The sequence below is a fragment of the Ranitomeya imitator genome, chromosome 1 (assembly GCF_032444005.1).
Source record: "Ranitomeya imitator isolate aRanImi1 chromosome 1, aRanImi1.pri, whole genome shotgun sequence".
Taxonomy (NCBI): Eukaryota; Metazoa; Chordata; class Amphibia; order Anura; family Dendrobatidae; genus Ranitomeya; species Ranitomeya imitator.
The window spans coordinates 465,754,003-465,778,490 of NC_091282.1; the positions used below are offsets into that span (position 1 = coordinate 465,754,003).

Below are 24,488 nucleotides of genomic sequence, written 5' to 3' on the forward strand. Positions count from 1 at the left end.
GTCCAGGAAAAATGTAGATTGGCAGCATTATATTCCGCTGTATGCTTATGCTATGCCTTGCTATATGTCTCAGCCTTCATTCAGAGATACACATCGGGATATGCTTCGACTTACACGTCCTACAGAGGCTAACTCATGTACACTGCCCTCTGTTAAAACAGACATGCAAGATTTTGCTCAAAATTTGATTTGTACTGGAAGGGGGAATGAAAAATCAGACTAAACAAAAAAAAATCCTGAATAAGAAATCAATCAAAATGCTTTCTAAGCATTTACTTGGGCCATATGTGTATTATTTTTTTTTATTCCCATGTACTTGAGCTATGCCAACTTAGATATCCTATTATCCAGATAATGGTCTTTTGCTCCCAAACAAACCCTACACAATACAACATCAGTGTTTCCTAAAGGGAGTCTGTCAACACAAAATGACTGTTCAAACCAAGCCCAGCACCTGGCAGATAACATAGTGTTCAGTGTAATTGCTTGGTCCAATAACAGCATCGGCACTGCTGACACTTCTATTTACCGCATAGCGCTCAATGAGAGGTATGTGATCGGCGATAACCTGCTTCTGTCTTCTCTTGCGACAACCGGGAACCCAACCTGGTAGATTGTAGGAGGGTTCATGCTCTTATGCCAAAGACATTGAAACTGAGCTTTGTTAAGGGGTCAATGTGATACAGGGGGTCTAAGAGTCCTAAATAAAGTAGTCCCAAAACTTTCATGGGAATGGCTGGCATGTAATTCTACATTTCCCTTTTGATAATAACAGCTGATCATTGGGGTTATTGAAGGCAGCTTATTCCTATGTTTGTGAGGCTACTCCTGTAATGTATAACATATAATGTATAACATATATATATGCATAATTGTTATTGTGGACTTTCTTTAATAACTAATAACACAAACTACTTTTTTCCTTTGTATAAGTAGTCAATAACAATACCAATAATATTCTTTCACAGGGAAGACTGGCATCCCCAACAGAAATGTGCAGTATTGAAGAATAGTGAGCCCTCCCACACCGGGATTCTGCTCAAGGGTTACCACATATCTATACATGACCCTTATTGTATTCAGCATCCAACAAACCCTTATCTACATAAGAGCAATATCCACCAAAGCAGCTACCCATAGACTGTTTCTGTATATTATGATAGGCACAGCTAGAGGCCAATATTGTAATCCTATAAAGTTCTCCTACAGATGTCCCATTTTACAGTGCATGGAAACTCTTTCCCGAAGACTTAGAAGATACTGCTTTATTATATTTACAAAGCCGTATATGAAATGATCATTACGCAGATATCTGTACCAATCACTGACATATTAGTACATACCCATTATGTCTAGCAGGCCAACAAAAAGGGAACTGACAAAGAAGGAGGAGGATAGTACCTTGGCTGTGGCTACCCAGGGATTCCATGATGAACCATCACATTGGAAAAGCTTTTGGCTTTTTTGATCAAAGTGCAGGAGTCCTTTCAAACCTGGACTACATTTCTTAGGAAACTGCATTGCTTTCTTCTGAAAACATAAAATGCAAAAATAAAACCATCAATGTATTTAATTAGAAACTGGAATGAAATGGGTTAAATCTTTGTTGATTGTAAAACGATATAGAATAATGTTTTATAAATAATTAATTGGCAAGACAGGGTAATTAAAGTGAAACGAAGGAATAGTAAGTAAATACTTTAGAGTAAAAGCTGGAAGAACAATAAGCGCAATGGGGTCTTATCCAGATAAAATGGGTATGTGTTCACCTGGCGGGGTTGGCAATCACAAACGCTAAAAAGGCTTATGGCTGCTGCAGACACATGGATTGGAAAACATCGAAGACTGGAATAAAATGGATTAAATATGCGCTGCCAGCAAATGATGATGGTAGCGAAGTCAGAAATCTAGGAGAGCGGTTTATTGATCAACGCATTTCGAAGTGTCAAACGTCTTCATCAGGACAAACCACAGTCAAACCACAGTGTTCAGATGAAGACGTTGGCCCCTTTGAAACATGTTGATCAATAAACCAGACTCCTGGACTTCTAGCCTGTCATGGCTGCCGGAAGAAAATGGCCGCTCCTTACTCCCCGCAGTCAGTGCCTGTCGCCCGCAAAGTCCCCTCCGGTCACCGCTAACACAGGGTTAATGCCGGCGGTAACAGACCGCGTTATGCCGCGGGTAACGCACTCCGTTGCCACCGCCATTAACCCTGTGTGTCCCCAACTTTTTACTATTGACGCTGCCTATGCGGCATCGATAGTAAAAAAATGTAATGTTAAAAATAATAAAACATAAAAAAAAAACCTGCTATACTCACCCTCCATAGTCCGCTGAGCCACTCCCGCCGGCTGCCATCTTCCGCTGCACTTTCCGGTGGCAAAGATGGTATGGCAGAATAACCTGCCATGACGTCACGGCTGGGACCGGAAGCTGCAGTGGACTACAAGGGGCCTTCGGAAAGGTGAGTATATGTTTATTTTTTATTTTTTCACCTGTGACAAACCTGGCTGGGCAATATACTACATAGCTGGGCAATATACTACGTGACTGGGCAATATACTACGTGGCTGGGCAATATACTACGTGGCTGGGCAATATACTATGTGGCTGGGCAATATACTACGTGACTGTGCAGTATACTACGTGGCTGGGCAATATACTACGTGGCTGGGCAATATACTACGTGGACATGCATATTCTAGAATACCCGATGCGTTAGAATCGGGCCACCATCTAGTAAACAATAAAAATCCCCATAAAGTTGAGGATAAATATATATGATGAAGAGCCAAATAGAATAAAAATGGGAACAGCCAGTAGGTGAGTATAGATAATCACAATCACAAAGAGATGCATATGCATACTCAGTCTGAATAACATGGCCCACAAATGGGGAGAAGGGAAAAAAAGAAGAGATGACATACAGGGGGGGGTGCACTTTCTTCTTTCATTGTGTGATATTTCCCCCCCCCCCCCCCTTTCTTCTGCTTTCCTCTTTCTTTCCATTCACCTCTTTAGGGTCTTGTCCAGACAAGAGTATTCTTTTTAAGGTTACCTGGATTCATTCAGGGCCCTATTCCCATATGGTGGACTCTATACGCATTTACTGGTTGTTTTTATTTTCTGCAATTTGCAGCCCACAGAAAAGGACAGAGACCAACGGAGATACAACGTGGGGGCTAATGCGGGGGCCATTATATATTTTCAATTACAGCAGGATCATCTGCTGAGGTTCCCCCTATACCCATGATTAAAGTGTGCCACCATAGTTGTAATCAAGGTTTAGGGGCCCACTCAGATGGTTCGCTTCCCCCTGAGCTGAACCCTTAGCTACGCCTCTGCCTCCAGTTGTTGGTCACTGTACCTAGTGGCATCCCAGATGCAGGAGTTTAGGATCAGCACGTTTGGTTGGGGGCCACTCTGGAAATCTGACAGAATGCTCTCCAGGTAAGCAGAGTAGACGCGGGTCAAGAAGTAGAAGCGGACAAGATGGTGGCCGCTCTGGTACTGCCGCACTTCTCGGAACGTGGTCCCATTGTGCATTTAATTCATTTGGCCACCCTCTACCAGGGAGTCATTCTCAAAAGTGAATTCCCCCTTCCATCTCAGTTGAGCATCGGAGAGAAACTTGTCAGTTTGCAGAAACTTCACCAGATCTTTATACACTCCTCTCTGGATGGAGTCTCCGAGGACAACGACGAACTTGTTGTGCAGTAACTGGTGGACATGAGCTGAGCTGAAGACCTCCATAACTGCCCTCCGTTATCCAGACCCGGTCCCGGCTCCGCGTACTGATCTCAGTCCCCGTGCAGTCACAGTCTCCGCTCACATCTGTAGCTCTGCCCAACGGCTCCGCCCAACGGTGTAACTCCGCCCTCCGACATCCAGACCCGGCTCCTCGTGCTGATCTCCATCCCCACGCTGTCACAGTCTCCACTCACAACTGTAGCTCCACCCAACAGTGTAACTCCGCCCTCAGACAGCCCGCCTTTTTAATTGGCTGAGCCGGCTCCTCGTGCTGATCTCAGTCCCCGCGGCAGTCAGTAGTGATAGAGCTTCAGAAACTGCAGATGCTCTGAAGGGTCCTTATATGTGTTACCCTACCACCCACGTGTACAGGTGTTGGGAGGTATTGCAGCTTCCAGTTCTCACCACTGACCATACACCCATATGTAAACATTACGGCTGCACAGCAGCCAATAGCAGAGTCTCACTGCGAGCGCACGGTGAGGGCTGGAGCACTGCCAACCTCCTAGTATGCTGACAGGCTGGCAGTGCTGCAGATAGCTCCGCCCCAGGTCTGCTCCTATTGGTCCACACTCTCCTCAGGTCCTAGTCAGCAGCAGCATCTCTTATTGTGCCAGGACAGAGCCCTAGATAGTGCACGGCCTGCCACCTTGTCCAAGGCAAACTGAGGGACGGGAGAGAGGGACCGGAGTCAGGACGGACATGTTCAGAAATGTAAGGGCTGCTGTGGAAGTGGAATGTTCGTTCTTTTAAATAAATTAAAGCACAAGACACTGCACATGATATTAGTATGTTACTGTGTGAGTGGGGTGAATGTGAGGGTGAGATGGGCAGCCAAGGTAGGGTAGTGGGGGTGGGTGGCGCTGTAGGGGGCCTGCTGTATTTCATTTCTTGGAGTATTATTATCTAATAGTTGTGTGGGTGGAAGTAGGGGGCTTGTTATATTTACAGCTTAGGTCTTATAATAAGCCCCACTGGTATTGGGGCTGAAGTGGGGGAGGGGGGACAGGTCACTGGGGCTGAATATTATGTTTGGTTATATATACTCCATCACATGTAATATTTGCTGTCTGGGGAGGCTGGAGATTGGGGGTGGGGGGGTTAGGGGGCTTTTGATACGTACCACCTGGGTCTTTTCTGAGTATTAGTATAAAGAGCCCCCATACAGTAACCAAGAGCTGCATCACATTTACAGCACCACTCCAGCATTATTTTTTATTTCATTGCTGGAGCGGTGCTGAAAATCCACGTCCCCTGCCTCCTGTCTGATACTCACCTTCTGGTGTTTTCATCTGTTTTTGTCTCCGCTCGGCTCCGTCTCCTGCAGTTTGTGACCTGTCCGCGGCTCCAGTGCTTCATGGAGCAGCGCAGAGGTCACTAATCAGTGTGAGTCTATGGGAGCCTCGTTCTGGCCTCTTTCTCACTCTCAGGCAATGTGCACATGGTGCGGATTGGCCGCTGAGGATTCGCAGCAGTTTTCCATCTGGTTTACAGTGCCATGTAAACCTAAGTAAAACCAAATCCGCAGTTCTATTTTCCGTAGCATGTCAATTCTTTTTGCGGATTCCGCAGCGTTTTACACCTGCTCCTGTATAGGAATCCGCAAGTGGTAAAACGCAGGTGAAATCTGCACAAAAAACACAGGAAATCCGCGGTAATTCTGCACACGAATCCGTAACAAGTGTGCATTGCCTCATAGTCTTACATTGAGCGCTTGTGACATAGCTTCTAACTTCTAGCCAGTCAGAGGCTGCACTCAGAAGTTTAAGCCGCGGGACTGCAGCAGTGCCACAAAATAGTGAACACGCCGGAGGATGAGTAAATGACCGCGACATCCAAATCATGACAAGGAGCTGTGAGTCCATCATAATGTGTATATGGGAGCTGCAGGCCAATCATACTATGTATAAGGGAGCTGCGGGCCCATCATACTATGTATAAGGGAGCTGTAGGCCCATCACACTGTGTATACGGGAGCTGCAGGCCAATCATACTATGTATAAGGGAGCTGCGGGTCCATCATACTGTGTATAAGGGAGCTGTGGGCCCATCATACTATGTATAAGGGAGCTGCAAGCCCATCACACTGTGTATACGGGAGCTGCAGGCCCATCATACTATGTATAAGGGAGCTGCGGGCCCATCATACTATGTATAAGGGAGCTGCGGGCCCATCATACTATGTATAAGGGAGCTGCGGGCCCATCACACTGTGTATACGGGAGCTGGGGGTCCATCACACTGTGTAAAAGGGAGCTGCGGGCCAATCACACTATGTATAAGGGAGCTGTGGGCCCATCACACAGTGTGTAAGGGAGCTATGAGTCCAACACACTATGTATAAGGAAGCTGTGCACACATCATACTGTGTATATGGGAGCTACGGGCCCATCATACTGTGTATAAATGAGCTGCAAGCCCATCATACTGTGTATAAGGAAGCTGTGGGCCAATCACACTGTGTATAAGGAAGCTGCGGGCCCATCATACTGTGTATAAGGGAGCTGAGGGCCCATCATACTGTGTATAGAGGAGCTGTGGGCCCATCATACTGTGATAAGGGAGCTGTGGGCCCTTCACACTGTGTATATGGGAGCTGCAGGCCAATCATACTATGTATAAGGGAGATGTGGGCCCATCATATTATGTATATGGGAGCTGTGGGCCCATCATACTATGTATAAGGGAGCTGCGGGCCCATCACACTGTGTATACGGGAGCTGCAGGCCAATCATACTATGTATACGAGAGCTGCGGGCCCATCATACTATGTATAAGGGAGCTGTGGGCCCATCATACTATGTATAAGGACGCTGTGAGTCCAACATACTATGTATAAGGAAGCTGCGCACACATCATACTGTGTATATGGGAGCTGCGGGCCCATCATACTGTGTATAAGGGAGTTGCAAGCCCATCATACTGTGTATAAGGGAGTTGAAAGCCCATCATACTGTGTATAAGGGAGCTGCGGGCCCATCATACTGTGTATAAGGGAGCTGTGAGTCCAACATACTGTGTATAAGGGAGCTGCGGGCCCATCATACTGTGTATAAGGGAGCTGTGCACACATCATACTGTGTATATGGGAGCTGTGGGCCCATCATACTGTGTATAAGGGAGCTGCAAGCCCATCATACGGTGTATAAGGGAGCTGCAAGCCCATCATACTGTGTATAAGGGAGCTGTGAGTCCATTATACTGTGTATAAGAAAGCTGTGCACACATCAAACTGTGTATAAGGAAGCTGCGGGCCCATCATACTGTGTATAAGGGAGCTGCGGACCCATCATACTGTGTATAAGGGAGCTGCGAGCTCATCATAGTGTGTATAAGGGAGCTGCGGACCCATCATACTGTGTATAAGGGAGCTGCAAGCCCATCATACTGTGTATAAGGGAGCTGTGAGTCCATCATACTGTGTATAAGAAAGCTGTGCACACATCATACTGTGTATAAGGGAGCCGCGGGCCCATCATACTCTGTATAAGAAAGCTGTGCACACATCATACTGTGTATAAGGAAGCTGCGGGCCCATCATACAGTGTATAAGGGAGCTGTGGGCCCATCATACTATGTATAAGGAAGCTGTGAGTCCAACATACTGTGTATAAGAAAGCTGTGCACACATCATACTGTGTATAAGGAAGCTGCGGGCCCATCATACTGTGTATAAGAAAGCTGTGGGCCCATCATACTGTGTATAGGGGAACTGTGGGGGACATCATACTGTTTGACAGGAGCTGCATGCTCATCATACTGTGTATAAGGAACTGTGAAGGCATATTGTGCATATGGGAGCTGTTGTCCCATTACACTGTATATAGGGGAGCTCTGGGGGGGCATTATACTTTCTATAGTGGAGTTATGTCAGCATTATACTGTGTATTGGGGAGCATTGGGCTCATACTATCTATAGGGGAGCTGTTGTGAATTCTGTGATCAAGCTCCCTCCTGTAGTCACGAGTGGTATTGCGGCTTCTGAGTTTCCTTCCTCAGGTGATAAGGTTAAGTCGTTAGGTGCTGCTCTATTTAACTCCACCTAGTGCTTTGATCCTGGCCTCCAGTCAATGTTCTAGTATTGGTCTTGCTTTCTCCTGGATCGTTCCTGTGGCCTGTCTGCTCAGCATAAGCTAAGTTCTGCTTGTGTTACTTTTGTTGCTATATTTTCTGTCCAGCTTGCTTTATTGGTTTTTCTTGCTTGCTGGAAGCTCGGAGACGCAGAGGGAGCACCTCCGTACCGTTAGTCGGTGCGGAGGGTCTTTTTGCCCCTCTGCGTGGTTGTTTGTAGGTTTTTGTGTTGACCGCAAAGCTATCTTTCCTATCCTCGGTCTATTCAGTAAGTCGGGCCTCACTTTGCTAAATCTATTTCATCTCTGTGTTTGTGTTTTCATCTTACTCACAGTCATTATATGTGGGGGGCTGCCTTTTCCTTTGGGGAATTTCTCTGAGGCAAGGTAGGCTTATTTTTCTGTTTTCAGGCCTAGCTAGTTTCTCAGGCTGTGCCGAGTTGCATAGGGAGCGTTAGGCGCAATCCACGGCTACCTCTAGTGTGGTGTGATAGGATTAGGGATTGCGGTCAGCAGAGTTCCCACGTCTCAGAGCTCGTCCTATGTTTTTTGGTTATTGTCAGGTCACTTTGTGTGCTCTGAACTTCAAGGTCCATTGTGGTTCTGAATTACCTCTTCATAACAGTACTGGAGGCCCAAAGTACTATGCTTCTCAATAGAGGGAAAAAAGAAGTTCTGAGACCATTTTTTTTTCTTTGCACTGTGCTTTGCCTTTTTTTTCCCCTAGACATTTGGGTGGTTCAGGACACAGGTGTGGTGATGGACATTAAAGGTCTGTCTTCATGTGTGGATCTTCTCACTGCAAGAGTACAAAATATTCAAGACTTTGTGGCTCAGAATTCTATGTTAGAACCAAGAATTCCTATTCCTGATTTGTTTTCTGGAGATAGAGCTAAATTTCTGAGTTTCAAAAATAATTGCAAACTGTTTCTGGCGTTGAAACCTCGCTCCTCTGGTGACCCAGTTCAACAAGTTAAGATCATTATTTCTTTATTACGTGGCGACCCTCAAGACTGGGCATTTTCCCTTGTGCCAGGAGATCCTGCATTATGTAATATTGATGCGTTTTTTCTGGCGCTCGGATTACTGTACGATGAACCTAATTCAGTGGATCAGGCAGAGAAAAATTTGCTGGCTCTGTGTCAGGGTCAGGATAAGATAGAGATTTATTGTCAGAAGTTTAGAAAGTGGTCTGTGCTCACTCAATGGAATGAATGTGCTTTGGCAGCAATCTTCAGAAAGGGTCTCTCTGAAGCCCTTAAGGATGTCATGGTGGGATTTCCTATGCCTGCTGGTCTGAATGAGTCTATGTCTTTGGCCATTCAGATCGGTCGACGCTTGCATGAGCGTAAATCTGTGCACCATTTGGCGGTATTATCTGAGCATAAACCTGAGCCTATGCAGTGCGATAGGACTTTGACCAGAGCTGAAAGGCAGGAACACAGACGTCAGAATGGGCTGTGTTTCTACTGTGGTGATTCCACTCATGCTATCTCCGATTGTCCTAAGCGCACTAAGCGGTTCACTAAGTCTGCCACCATTGGTACGGTACAGTCGAAATTTCTTTTGTCCGTTACTTTGATCTGCTCTTTGTCTTCCTATTCTGTCATGGCATTTGTGGATTCAGGCGCTGCCCTGAATTTGATGGACTTGGAGTTTGCTAGGCGCTGTGGGTTTGTCTTGGAGCCCTTGCAGTGTCTTATTCCATTGAGAGGAATTGATGCTACACCTTTGGCCAAGAATAAGCCTCAGTATTGGACCCAGCTGACCATGTGCATGGCTCCTGCGCACCAGGAGGATATTCGCTTTCTGGTGTTGCAAAATCTGCATGATGTGGTCGTGTTGGGGTTGCCATGGCTACAAGTCCATAACCCAGTATTAGATTGGAAATCAATGTCTGTGTCCAGCTGGGGTTGTCTGGGGGTACATGGTGATGTTCCATTTCTGTCTATCTCATCATCCACCCCTTCTGAGGTCCCAGAGTTCTTGTCTGATTACCGGGATGTATTCGATGAGCCCAAGTCCAATGCCCTACCTCCGCATAGGGATTGTGATTGTGCTATCGAGTTGATTCCTGGTAGTAAGTTTCCTAAGGGTCGACTGTTTAATTTATCTGTACCTGAGCACGCCGCTATGCGGAGTTACGTAAAAGAATCCTTGGAGAAGGGTCATATTCGGCCGTCGTCATCGCCATTGGGAGCAGGGTTCTTTTTTGTGGCCAAGAAGGATGGTTCGCTGAGACCTTGTATTGATTACCGCCTTCTAAATAAAATCACGGTCAAATTTCAGTACCCCTTGCCGCTGCTATCTGATTTGTTCAGATTAAGGGGGCTAGTTGGTTCACCAAGATAGATCTTCGTGGTGCATATAATCTTGTGCGTATTAAACGGGGCGATGAATGGAAAACTGCATTTAATACGCCCGAGGGCCATTTTGTGTACCTAGTTATGCCATTCGGACTTGCCAATGCTCCATCAGTATTTCAGTCCTTTATGCATGACATCTTCAGAGAGCACCTGGATAAATTCCTGATTGTGTACTTGGATGATATTTTGGTCTTCTCGGATGATTGGGAGTCTCATGTGAAGCAGGTCAGAATGGTGTTCCAGGTCCTGCGTGCTAATTCTTTGTTTGTGAAGGGATCAAAGTGTCTCTTTGGTGTTCAGAAGGTTTCATTTTTGGGGTTCATTTTTTCCCCTTCTACCATCGAGATGGACCCTGTTAAGGTCCAGGCCATTTATGATTGGACTCAGCCGACATCTCTGAAGAGTCTGCAAAAGTTCCTTGGCTTTGCTAATTTTTATCGTCGCTTCATCTGTAATTTTTCTAGTATTGCTAAACCATTGACCGATTTGACCAAGAAGGGTGCTGATGTGGTCAATTGGTCTTCTGCTGCTGTGGAAGCTTTTCAAGAGTTAAAGCGTCGTTTTTCTTCTGCCCCTGTGTTGTGTCAACCAGATGTTTCGCTTCCGTTCCAGGTTGAGGTTGATGCTTCTGAAATTGGAGCGGGGGCTGTTTTGTCGCAAAGAGGTGCTGATTGCTCGGTGATGAAGCCATGCGCCTTCTTTTCCAGGAAGTTTTCGCCTGCTGAGCGAAATTATGATGTTGGCAATCGAGAGTTGCTGGCCATGAAGTGGGCGTTCGAGGAGTGGCGTCATTGGCTTGAAGGAGCTAAGCATCGCGTGGTGGTCTTGACTGATCACAAGAACTTGACTTATCTCGAGTCTGCCAAACGGTTGAATCCTAGACAGGCTCGTTGGTCGCTGTTTTTCTCCCGTTTTGACTTTGTGGTTTCGTACCTTCCGGGCTCTAAAAATGTGAAGGCGGATGCCCTGTCTAGGAGTTTTGTGCCCGACTCTCCGGGTTTGCCTGAGCCGGCGGGTATTCTCAAAGAGGGAGTAATTGTGTCTGCCATCTCCCCTGATTTGCGGCGGGTGCTGCAAAAATTTCAGGCTAATAAACCTGATCGTTGCCCAGCAGAGAAACTGTTTGTCCCTGATAGGTGGACGAATAAAGTTATCTCTGAGGTTCATTGTTCGGTGTTGGCTGGTCATCCTGGAATCTTTGGTACCAGAGATTTGGTGGCTAGATCCTTTTGGTGGCCGTCTCTGTCGCGGGATGTGCGTTCTTTTGTGCAGTCCTGTGGGATTTGTGCTCGGGCTAAGCCCTGCTGTTCTCGTGCCAGTGGGTTGCTTTTGCCCTTGCCGATCCCGAAGAGGCCTTGGACACATATCTCTATGGATTTTATTTCGGATCTCCCCGTCTCTCAAAAAATGTCGGTCATTTGGGTAGTTTGTGATCGCTTCTCTAAGATGATCCATTTGGTACCCTTGTCTAAATTACCTTCCTCCTCTGATTTGGTGCCATTGTTCTTCCAGCATATGGTTCGTTTACATGGCATTCCAGAGAACATAGTTTCTGACAGAGGTTCCCAGTTTGTTTCGAGGTTTTGGCGAGCCTTTTGTGCTAGGATGGGCATTGATTTGTCTTTTTCCTCGGCTTTCCATCCTCAGACAAATGGCCAGACTGAACGAACCAATCAGACCTTGGAAACATATCTGAGATGTTTTGTTTCTGCTGATCAGGATGATTGGGTGTCCTTTTTGCCGTTGGCTGAGTTCGCTCTTAATAATCGGGCCAGCTCGGCTACCTTGGTTTCACCGTTTTTCTGCAATTCTGGGTTCCTCGTTTCTCTTCAGGGCAGGTTGAGTCTTCGGACTGTCCTGGTGTGGATACTGTGGTGGACAGGTTGCAGCGGATTTGGACTCATGTAGTGGACAATTTGACCTTGTCCCAGGAGAAGGCTCAACGTTTCGCTAATCGCAGACGCTGTGTGGGTCCCCGACTTCGTGTTGGGGATTTGGTTTGGTTGTCATCTCGTTATATTCCTATGAAGGTTTCCTCTCCTAAGTTTAAGCCCCGTTTCATTGGTCCGTATAGTATTTCTGAGGTTCTTAATCCTGTGTCTTTTCATTTGACCCTTCTAGATTCTTTTTCCATCCATAACGTATTCCATAGGTCATTGTTGCGGAGATACGTGGCGCCTGTGGTTCCATCTGTTGATCCTCCTGCCCCGGTTTTGGTGGAGGGGGAGTTGGAGTATATAGTGGAGAAGATTTTGGATTCTCGTGTTTCGAGACGGAAACTCCAGTATCTGGTTAAGTGGAAGGGTTATGGTCAGGAAGATAATTCCTGGGTCTTTGCCTCTGATGTCCATGCTGCCGATCTTGTTCGTGCCTTTCATATGGCTCATCCTGGTCGGCCTGGGGGCTCTGGTGAGGGTTCGGTGACCCCTCCTCAAGGGTGGGGGGGGTACTGTTGTGAATTCTGTGATCAAGCTCCCTCCTGTGGTCACGAGTGGTACTGCGGCTTCTGAGTTTCCTTCCTCAGGTGATGAGGTTAAGTCGTTAGGTGCTGCTCTATTTAACTCCACCTAGTGCTTTGATCCTGGCCTCCAGTCAATGTTCTAGTATTGGTCTTGCTTCCTCCTGGATCGTTCCTGTGGCCTGTCTGCTCAGCATAAGCTAAGTTCTGCTTGTGTTACTTTTGTTGCTATATTTTCTGTCCAGCTTGCTTTATTGGTTTTTCTTGCTTGCTGGAAGCTCTGAGACGCAGAGGGAGCACCTCCGTACCGTTAGTCGGTGCGGAAGGTCTTTTTGCCCCTCTGCGTGGTTGTTTGTAGGTTTTTGTGTTGACCGCAAAGCTATCTTTCCTATCCTCGGTCTATTCAGTAAGTCGGGCCTCACTTTGCTCAATCTATTTCATCTCTGTGTTTGTGTTTTCATATTACTCACAGTCATTATATGTGGGGGGCTGCCTTTTCCTTTGGGGAATTTCTCTGAGGCAAGGTAGGCTTATTTTTCTGTTTTCAGGCCTAGCTAGTTTCTCAGGCTGTGCCGAGTTGCATAGGGAGCGTTAGGCGCAATCCACGGCTACCTCTAGTGTGGTGTGATAGGATTAGGGATTGCGGTCAGCAGAGTTCCCACGTCTCAGAGCTCGTCCTATGTTTTTTGGTTATTGTCAGGTCACTTTGTGTGCTCTGAACTTCAAGGTCCATTGTGGTTCTGAATTACCTCTTCATAACAGGGAGCAGTGGGATCATACTGTGTAGAGGGGAGCAGTGGGAACATCATACGGTGTATCGGGGAGTTATAGAATCATCATAGTCTATATAGGGGAGCTGTGGGGGCCTTAGACTGTGTATAGGGAAGCTTTAAGCTCACCATACTGTGTATAATGGAGCAGTACATGGGGGAACTTAGGGGACATTATTAAATGTTAAGTGGGCACTTAAGCATCATTGTTATAGGGGCACTCAGAGTATTGTGACCATCAAAGTTGCATATGGCCACAATATGGCGGTAAAGTCAATGTTCGTTTTTGTATATAGATTTATTTTCAATAACAGAGTGGTCATAGTAACATAGTAACATAGTTAGTAAAGCTGAAAAAAGACATTTGTCCATCCAGTTCAGCCTATATTCCATCATAATAAATCCCCAGATCTACGTCCTTCTACAGAACCTAATAATTGTATGATACAATATTTTTCTGCTCCATAGTAACAGTTCTGCTCCATAGTAACAGTTCTGCTCCATAGTAACATAGTGGTCATATTCTGAGGTTCCCCTATATTCACAATTAGAGTGCACAACCGTAACTGTAATCAGGGTTAGCTGGTTAGGGGCCCACTCAGATGTTTCGCCCCCCCCCCCAAGTTGAAACCCTAGCTACGCCTCTGCCCTGAAGTGACAGTTTGTCCCATGTGACTGCTACAGCCTTCGATTAGTTGTATCGGTAATATGGGAAGCATATCTCCACTGGAAACTGGGCCTTAACTGGAATGAAAACCCTGCTAGGATCTCATCTGGAGAGGTGAGTGTCATGGTGTTTTTTTTTTTATTAATATTTGCTTCACTTTTACATACTGTCCCTGTACTTCTTGACAATTGACAACCCTGGCTGTGTGCATGTAGCTACTGTAAACCAATACAAATTTTACATCCAAACAGCTACTCAGAAAATCTGCAGAAATTCTGATACATGTGAACTCAGTCTTATGAACTACAGCTCTTTACATACACCCCAGAAGCACAGAATGGTTCTGACTACTAAGACCATGTGTTGCTTTGTATTTTATATTTATATTTTCAAAACACACATACATGGTTTGCAGCAGGAAAATCAGTGGTCACCAGAGTTCTGTCAGCCTGTAGATGCTCGATCCTTTGAGACGTTGCTCCTATCCTTTTCTGACCACGATTTCTCACTGATAACCTGGCCACCGTACTGGGGTTGATTTTTTCTTCTTCCAATCTGAGTGACACTATTCCATGATACTGCATTTAAAAAAAAAACATAAAGCACATTTATGTACCTATACAGACAATGAGTGTCATCCAATATGTTTCCCAGTTTAGCTCTCACTGAAGTCTATTAAAAACATGACATGCACTGCCTTAGCTATAATAGTGGTTAGATTGATTTTGACTACTTCTTTAATTGTGAAAATATAAGCAACCCCTTCCTGACTTGAACAATGTTTGTTTTTGCTCTTTAGTTTTTCCTCCAGTTTCCAAGAACCATAACCTTTTTTCCTGTTAATGCTACTGTTTAAAGGCTTTTTTTTAGTAGGACAAGTTGAAGTTTTTAAAGGGAGCCTATCATGTCCCCAAGCGGTAATAATCTGCAGATTAATAGCATTATATATCTGTGCAGCTGCCACACAGGAAGCCCAGCTACAGGGAGGAAATTAACTTTATTTCTCCTTGCAGCCTCTAGCTTTCAGTCACAGAGGCGTGGTCAGCACGACTTCATTCACTGCTCAGTACACAGTGAGTGTTGGCTGTAGGCATGCCCTGGCACATTGATTGACAGCTTGTGTTGCATTCACGCCACTCAGGACACGAAGGCGATACAAAGAAAACATGAGTTCTTTTTGGAATCCTGGGGAAATCTTCCTCAGGGCGACCATTAATTATAATTCCTCAGAGGGGAGGTAACGGTTTACAGGCTCACAGCTAGGACACAGTTCTGAGGTGGAGTTTATCACATGGGTTTTATTCAAACATCTTTTCATCACACAGAATCACTTTTCTTTATCTAATGCTTCATCAATATATATGAAAGTCTCTTCATAGATAACTTCTCTTCACAGATAACTTCTCTTCACACACACAGTGTCTTAACCTAAGCAGAACTGTACCTTGTTCATCCAGTGAAGTGGGGGGAAGGGGATAAGTCCAGTGCTGTAGCTCTCTCACTCCTATCTTAAGGTAATAAGGATACTCCTGGCTGTCTTGACTGCTTCTTTGATTACCGCAATCACTTCTCTGGAAGAACTGGTCTATACAGCTTGTCTAATATCAGACACACGCCTTAGTCTTGGATGTCCCGGAAACAATAACAACTTTCCCAATATCCCTTGGGGCTGAACTAACAACTCCTTGTCTGCTATAACCATTTTAACCTCTACAGTTGCTGGATGATTCTAAATCAACAGTTCAGGTTCTCTCATCCTTGCTCTGTACTGATGCACTGTTTAGCTGGCTGTCAGTCAGTGCCAGGGCGTGTTAACAGCCATCGCTCACTATGTCCTGAGCAGTGACTGAAGCAGCACTGGTCATGCCTCCATGATTGAAAGCCGGCAGATGGACTTTCAGTGTGGTGGGCGTACAGATTTAGAATGCTATAAGCTGCAGATTAACCCTATATCTGCAGGTTAATATCATTTTGGGAATATGAAAGTTTCCCTTTAATAACAGCTTTCAGTTAACCATGTATTATTGTTTTTATCTGAATGTGAGTGAGATGTCAGAAGCGTTTATACCTGACACACCATAACTTATAGGATCTGGTGCTAATGTGTAGGTATCAGATCATCTTCAGATGTACTGTGCAGTCCATTCTTTGATAGATCAGAACTGATATAGTGGCACAATGAGGACGTATGCAATAATAGGAAGGTTGTCACTAATCAGTGTGTGTTACAATACAGTTTCAAGAACCAGTGCATAACAGGTTTTACCACTTTTCAATTACAAAAAGTGAACTTTTAATACACAATACTGTTTTTAGATATTATTGTAACATATCAAAAAGTAGATGGGTACTGACCATGTAGTATGGAAAAAAAAGCTGTTTATTTTCCTTGCATGGTCGAGAGGTGTACAAAAAGAACAATGTACAGTAGCCTATGGCCGTTTCATGTCCAGGGGCACCTTGAGAAAGCACTATGTGTGTGAAATAGCCATAGGCACTGGCCTGCTGTATGTTGTGCTTTATATATACCTCTCCATCATGCAGGCAAAATGAACAGCTTTTTTTTCATACTACGTAGTGAGTATCCATCTAATATTTTATATGTTTCATGTGAATGCTCCCAAATATTGTTCCATCTAATATTTCATATGTTTCATGTGAATGCTCCCAAATATTGTGCACCACATGTGTGAATACCACTCAATGTGTTTATCCTGGTTTTGGCTGCCGTCACACTTTCAGTATTTGATCAGTATTTTACATCAGTATCTGTAAGCCAAAACCAGGAGTGGGTGATAAATACAGAAGTGGAGCATATGTTTCTATTATACTTTTCCTCTAATTGTTCCACTCCTGGTTTTGGCTTACAAATACTGATGTAAAATACTGACCAAATACTGCTAGTGTGACGGCAGCCTTTGGCAGTAATGCTGACCTTTTTTTATATTATATGGATCAGTTTTGCATAATGCTAATTCTGCTGTAAACGTCTGAGAACAAGATGACCACTTACTGTATAAATTGTGTCTGTTCCATTCTGGTGCACAGATGATGGCTTTACCTAAAATTATAAATAAGAAGCTGTGTTAGCTAAGTTTTATCATATTATAGAGAGCGGAAAAGGAGTTGTTCCAGCACAACCATCCAGATAAAAATAGCAATTTTTATTAGAACTGTTTAAACGTATTTAAAAAAAACTAATGCATTTCTAGCGCAATAGTCGCGCTTTTAGGATATTGTACAGAAAATGAAGACTAGTATATAAAGGAAAATAATTAAATCATAAACAAGTGTGGTTAATTCCATTTGAAACTTAATATCCAATATGCTTCCCTTATATTGAGATGTCTCTGCCAATTACCCCACGCTTGGGATAAAATATTTTTTCAAGTCCAAAAAACGCAAAATGAGTAAGGTCTCCTTTGTGAATGGAGACAAAATGTTTTGTTGCACCTAAATATGTGCTGTTCGTGTTGTTAATGTTTGTGACGTGTTCTGCAATTCTCTCTTTGAGCTTACTAGTTGTGTACTCAATATATCTTAAATGACAAGGAGGGATTTGCAGAGGGGTGAAGCAGGGGAGTAGCGAGGAAAGAGGTGCATTAGGCGAGCAGCAGAGTTGAGGACAGACTGGTGTGGTACAAGGGAGTTAGCGGGGAGGCCACAGAGGAGGGTGTTGCAGTAATCGAGGCGGGAGATGATGAGGGCATGCACAAGAGTTTTAGTAGATTGTGAGCTGAGGAAGGGAGTTTTTGCCATGCATCAGTGCCTTTATTTGGACTTCTGTCTGAAGCCCTGAAAATAGGAATTCAGCCGAAACCTCCAACAGGACCATTGACTTATTGAGGCAGACATACTCTCATTGTGTTCTATCTGGCTTCCTTTTCAGCAGAGTTTGCCTTTTTGAAATGGGCACAAAAACACAGTCAACCACACTTTTGAGGGCACCTCAAGAAGGCGGACATAGTTGAAGTGAGGGTTCACACATTACAGTGAACAGCCTCATCAGCGGTTGCACATGAATCTCACTTTTCAGAGCTTCAGACAGAACCACTGATATATAGCAAAAACACATGATGAACATAGCCTTTCATGGACTATGGTATCAATCGTTAGCACAAATAAAATAACAAAGCAACAGTAATAGGGATCTGTTTTCCAATGCTTCTTTTAAAATGATTTTTCTTTTACTAGTAACATTTTAAAACTTATTACGTTCACAAACTATATTACCAGTGATTCTTTAATTAATGTTTAAGTATAACACATAAAAGTGAGAGAGAAAACAAATCTGTCCTGAATTAAGGGATGAGAAGATTGGGTGAAGAGCATGAGTGTAGCATTTAATGAAAGCTTCGCATATATGCATGTTGTTGTGTTCCCACTTTATCTACTGGTGAGGTGACAACTGCTCAATATATTGTATAATTAATGGCATGTAACTTCTCACCACTCCATGTATTTCAGAAGGTTTTTGAGAATAAAGCAAGATCAAAGCACTTTTAAATGCACTTTTTCAGCATCTTAAACCGTTTTGTAACAATAGTTATAAAAAAATAATGGATCTCAACAAGATTTTTGGTGGCATTTTTACATTTTGTTACTTACAAGTATTATTAACAACCCCAAGAACAATTCAAATTGTGTGGGCAGGGACAAGCCTGACTGAACGTGATGAAGCACACCCCTGACTAAACGAGCAGGTAAGACATACACACGTGGTCAAAATTGTTGGTACCCCTCGTTTAATGACAGAAAAACCCACAATGGTCACAGAAATAACTTGAATCTGTCAAAATACACACCATGTCATCAAACAGAACAGTGAGTATCTGTAGCTCTATATACAGCCCCACTCACTGATTCCAAGATTGTAGACACCTGTGATCCTTATTAGTGGACACACCTTGATTTAACATGTCCCTTTTGTCACATTATTTTCAGGGGTACCATCATTTCTGTCCCGGCCTAAATCATGAGCTTTATTTTTTTTTTAAATTCTGTGTAAGCATGGTTGAAAAGCAATGTCTGACTTTCATTTATTCATTTTCATATACCGTATTTTTTATTTATTATTACTTTTGTCAGATTCAAGTTATTTCTGTGACCATTGTGGGTTTTTCTGTCATTAAATGAGGGGTACCAACAATTTTGTATGTTGCCTGAAAAAAAGTTCCCCACAATAAGAGATAAGAGAATCCATTCCCAATGTTAAAATGGATGTATATAGCAATGTGAAAGTAGGTAATCAACGATGTAAATATATTGAAGATAGATGTGTTAGGTGGCAGTCTAGTAGTAGTTAAGTATTCAAAAGTTTGAAGTCAAAATCCATGGCTCTAAATGTATGCTGTAGGCAATGCTAGCTGATAAAGTGAGCAGTAAAATATATACATGAGCATGCATAGATCAAAGATAACCTACCACGTAGTTTGATTCTCCATTTTTGTTGTACATTGATGGGAGTTTACATGGTCTGAGGGCTGTGCTATCTCAAGTTCAAGGCAAACGCTAGAGAGTAATTGCTTACGGCAGCTGGTCTCTGAGGGAGTTGTAGTGAAACCCCAACAACTATAACTCCTTTAAGTTGGAACTTTTAGCACTGGTATGGCCCATGACTGAAAAGTTTGCGGAGTACCTGACAGGTGTTAAAGTGTCCATAATGATGGACAATAACCTGTTAGTGCACCTGGAGAACACCAAACTAGGAGCTCTTGAACAGAGGTGGATGGCTCACCCGTCCAAGTACCAATGTCGCATCCAGTTCCAATTGGGAAGAAAGAACATCAATGCTGATGAACTCTCCCTAGTTCATGTAGGGTCACTGATTCAGGATGTCACGAGGAGCTGGAGGACACTGAAATCCCGAATCTCAGCTGATTACCTGCATTCCGGAACTTGGTTCATTCAAGTGGGGTGGCTTCTAGGATGCCGATGGTGTTAGAAAATACCTTGGCTGATTGGGGAAAGTTCAGGATGACTGTCTGGACCTACAGAGAATGAAAGAGTGGGTCTGGATCAAGGTGGGGCCAGGGCTGGAAGAGCAGGCCAGTTTGACCCCAGTGGACCAGAAGTTGCCAAGGTAGTGGGATAATCTGAGGTGCTTCTGTGTCAAACTGTGTACTTCCGGTCCGAGTTGCAGGATAGTCATTCCCATGTCATTGGAGCAGGCAGAGCCTAAGAATTGCATGAGAGAGGTGCCCATTTTGGAAGCAATAAGACATTCAGGTGTCTCCCGCATCCGGTATATTGCCCCAACTTGAGAGACATGGTAACCTAGGCATGTCTCAGGTGCCGGCCTTGCGAGCTAAGTGGGCGTCTGTCCAGATCATTCGGACATCTGCACCCCTAGAGATCCTGATGATTGACTATGTACAGATTGGGTATTCTGTCTCAGGAAACTCGTACTGTCTGCTCATAACAGATCATTTCACAAAATACACGGTGGCAATGTACTTCAGGCTATTAGGTGATGGGCAGGGCTAAGAGGCCATCTGGGAAGTTCCATGTGAGATGGCCCATATGCGGTGAAAAGGAGGGTAGACCCTAACATTGTGGTTCATGAGGTAGAACTAGTAGAGACTGGGGGATCCTCGCGGGATCTTCACCGTAACATGTTGAGATACTGCACCTTTGAAGAACCTATGGCCACTGGAAAGGTACCTACTCCTGCCTTTAGAGCAGCGGCATCACTCTTAAATGAGGAATGGTGGGTAGTCGCGTTCCCGGCATCAACAGACTCCGGCCGTTGCAGACTTACCACTCGGGAACAAAGTTGCGCCCCCAGTAGCTCCTTCCCCAATATCCCCGATCCTATAATTCTGCATAGGATGTCCAGATCTAACGCTGGTGTATCTCCACAGCACTATGTGCCAGACATATTTGTATTGGGAGGCTTGCTGAGAATGTCAACCTCTAGTGAGGTGGCATGTGAGATGTCTGTTGGCTCACCAGGGTGGTATAAATGTGTATATCTCAGTCCACAAGAGCATAATACTGTACCAGTTGTAAATAGATTTAATCATCAGCAGTAATATTGTTATTTAGTCACAAGTTTTCGCTGTTGCCAAAGCGTTGCTGAAAGACTGCAATATGCAAAATGAATGTCAGAGGTGGAGCTGCAAATTGCCTCTTCTGAAAAAAAGAGGACTTAAACTCTATAGCGCCACCTGTTGGAAGTAGCGATCCTACAAGTCACAATCAACTCTTTAACGAGTCATGCAATATGACTTAGGATAAAAGCCAAATTAGTATCTCAATTCGCAGACACGGTGTTTCGGGCTGTTGGCCCTCGTCAGTGCGAAGCATGAGAACTAATTTGGCTAGGTGAAAGGCTCTGGACTGGGGTCTAATGGGTATCGTTTCTCCTTATGGAGAGTGACATACCATCTCTGGCTTGTCAAGGTAAGGAGGCTTATTCGCCATGCAATGCTCCTCTGGGAAATATAATATGCAAATTGCCACCTCTAGAGGTGGAGCTAGAATTTGAGGTGATGTGAACGTGCTGGAGTGGAATCCAACAACATTCTCTTGTGGAACCATCCCACCAAGACCAGAGCAGCGGAAGATTGCAGCTGATCTTGTCCATGACCAGAACCTGTCCAGATGTGTGGAGATTTCTGCCAGTGACACTGCTGAGAGACGGAAAAGGCCAGGACCTAGCGTGAGAGGTGTTGGACACTGCTGATGAGTTAAGTCACAGTCATCAACGGTACCATTCACCTGCTGGAGGGACCCCGCAATTGCCCATATACACCGATTGTTTGTCCGGGCCAGACCCGGGTTGGTAAGAAAACTAAGGCCCACTGCACCACAGCAGTGGATAACCATGCATGCTCCTAACTACATTCTGGTGAAAAAATACTCAAGGCTGAGGTAGATCCTGTAGTTAGATAGGCCGCATTTATTGCCAAAATCAAAGTCCGAAACTTCTGGATTTGCTGCCCTGTTTCCTGTTCGTTCCATAATTAAGAATCGTAATCCACCCCTAGTTGCTGACAAGACATGCAGACCAAATTTGAACTTCTTTTTGTTTCAGGAGTTTCTGTGAAACATTATAGCACGGGATAAGTCATCAACTTTGATAGACTTAATTTACGGCTAAAAAACAGTCACAGTTGGTTAACTGTTAGGGCATTTTCAATATAGTTGAGGAAGGACAATTACACTGAGTTCATTGAAGTCACACTGGGACAAAAGAGAGATATTTGTTTGAGGGATAGAGGTTATTGATCGTAAGATTGTAGACTGTTGTGCTGTACTGCAGGCGAGCCCATATGTTTCACTCATGTAATTGTCCTAGTTCCTAGGGTATTAACAGGTAATAGGCTGCCAGTTTAGACATGCATGCTAGTATTTAGATTTATAGAAAGTATAGTAGGTACAGATTGCTTGGGTGCCACAATGTACAGCACAAGAGTCTCACAACAGCTCCTTTTACCCCACAAATTCCCCCTTTTTTAGCAGCCCCTGGCATAAAAGTTGATGTTGCCAATTTTACTCCCTTTCATTTTTTCCAAATTTTCACTACCCCTGTAGTCCTACAGTTGATTGCCCACCAAACCAATTTCTATGCTCGTCAATACATTTCTCAAAATTCCACTGCCTTTCGATTCCGATCCTGGATCACCACAAATGTTCCCGAAATAAAACAAGTTTAGGCATTGCACTGAACATAAGTTTATTAAAAAAAAAAAAAAAAACACTCGGCTCCTACTGGGCACCTAAATCTGTCCACAGTACCTCTGTATTTGCAGCTGCCATGTCCTGAGCCTGTTATGAAGTCCTAATGAGATTTCTTCACTTTAGTGATAATTTCCAAGCCCCAAAGAAATTACTCCAACTATGATCGGCTGAACAAATTGAGATCCCTAATTTCCCTTCTGAAAGATGGGGCAGTAGACTAGTCATTGCTGAGTTTTAAGGGCCGTCTGTCATTCTGCCAATTCCTCCCCACTAAGAGAGCAAAATGCGGCATCAAGCTCTAGAAAATGTGTGAGAGCACATCAGGCTGTACATCCAACTTTATAATGTACCAAGGTATTGACCGCCAAATTAGCCCCCTAAACTGCCCCCAAATAATTGGCATCTCAGGTAAAAATGTCTGTGAGCTAATCACCCCTTTTCTCCATTAAGAGTACCGCATTTATACGGACAACTATTACTTGAGCATCACCCTATACAAATCCCTCCACTTGGCAAATACAGGGGCCTGTGGGACAGTCAGGAAAAACAGAGTGGGGTTTTCGTCACAGTTGGTATCCAGACGTTTGGAGAAGGGGTGCCATTCTCACTTGCAAGTGACCAACTTCTTGCAGTGAAGTGGAATGACAGTGAGGACACTTACATGCTGACCACACTGTATGCAGACACCACTGTGACGGCCAGAGACAGGGGCGCCACATGGGACAAGGAAAAACCAGTCTGCATCACAGACCATAATAAATGTATGGGAGGCGTTAACTTGTCTGGCCAGGTACTTCAACTGTATTTGGTGAAGCGGAAAATCAGGGCTTGGCGCAAAAAGGTAGCCACTTACCTCATTCAGGATGCTATCTACAACAGCTTTGTCTTCTATAAAAGGTCACAAGGAGAACTCACATTTCTCCAGGAACAGGGGAAAATTGTGAAGTGTCTCCTATTTGAGTCAACGCAGGCACAGAAGGCAGCCTTCCCTGCCACTCCCACAAAAAAAGCATCCCCAAAAAAGATGCTGGGTTTGTAGGAAGCATGATAGGAGGAGTTTATACCGATACAATTGCACCATGTACCCATCCCAACAAAGCCTTTGTGTCAGTCCTGTTTTGAATTATACTACATAACTTCCCATTATTAATTTGACATGAATAAGAGCAAATTATGTGGTAGCTTGTTTATTTATATTTTCTGTTTAGTGGGCCCCAGTAGAGGAGAATTTTAATTGGACAAGAAATAAAAAGAATATTTTTATCAGTGAAACACATTTTACCCCTTGTCATAATTAATTCCAGGATATCACATACTAAACTATTATTCAGACAAATGCTCGTCCACATACCCACAACTGTATAATCCAGAATGTGGATCCCACTAATGTCCATGAAAAAAGTCAGGTCATGTGATAATTTGAGGAATTGATCAATCACCTACCAAACTACTGTATCAAGGTGGCACGGGGTGGTAGTCGCGGGCGAGTTCTCTAAGGCACATTCAGTCCACACCCTGGCTCCTTGCATATGAAATGACAGTTCTAGTCCCAGCTCCAGGTCACAGTGGGTTACCTCAGACATAGAACGGAGGCACTTCACGTCACACTCTTTAGGGCCCTATAGTGGCAACTGCCTTAATAAAGGTGAGGTAAAGGAGAAAGGTAACAATCCCTGAACTGTCCCTATTCACAGCAATGGCTGCAGCAGCAAAGGCATT

At 44.3% G+C, this 24,488-nt stretch overlaps 1 protein-coding gene across 1 annotated transcript in view; it reads right to left on the bottom strand.

Moving 5' to 3' along the window:
- Positions 1-24,488, bottom strand: part of FREM1 (FRAS1 related extracellular matrix 1) — a 375,192-nt gene that overhangs the window by 16,390 nt on the left and 334,314 nt on the right. Inside the window, exons 32-34 of the mRNA XM_069765123.1 lie at positions 17,098-17,145; positions 14,489-14,662; positions 1,402-1,530 (exon numbers count right to left, since the gene is read on the bottom strand). Of these exons, the coding sequence (XP_069621224.1) occupies positions 1,402-1,530; positions 14,489-14,662; positions 17,098-17,145 (351 nt within the window). The remainder of the gene's footprint in view (positions 1-1,401; positions 1,531-14,488; positions 14,663-17,097; positions 17,146-24,488) is intronic.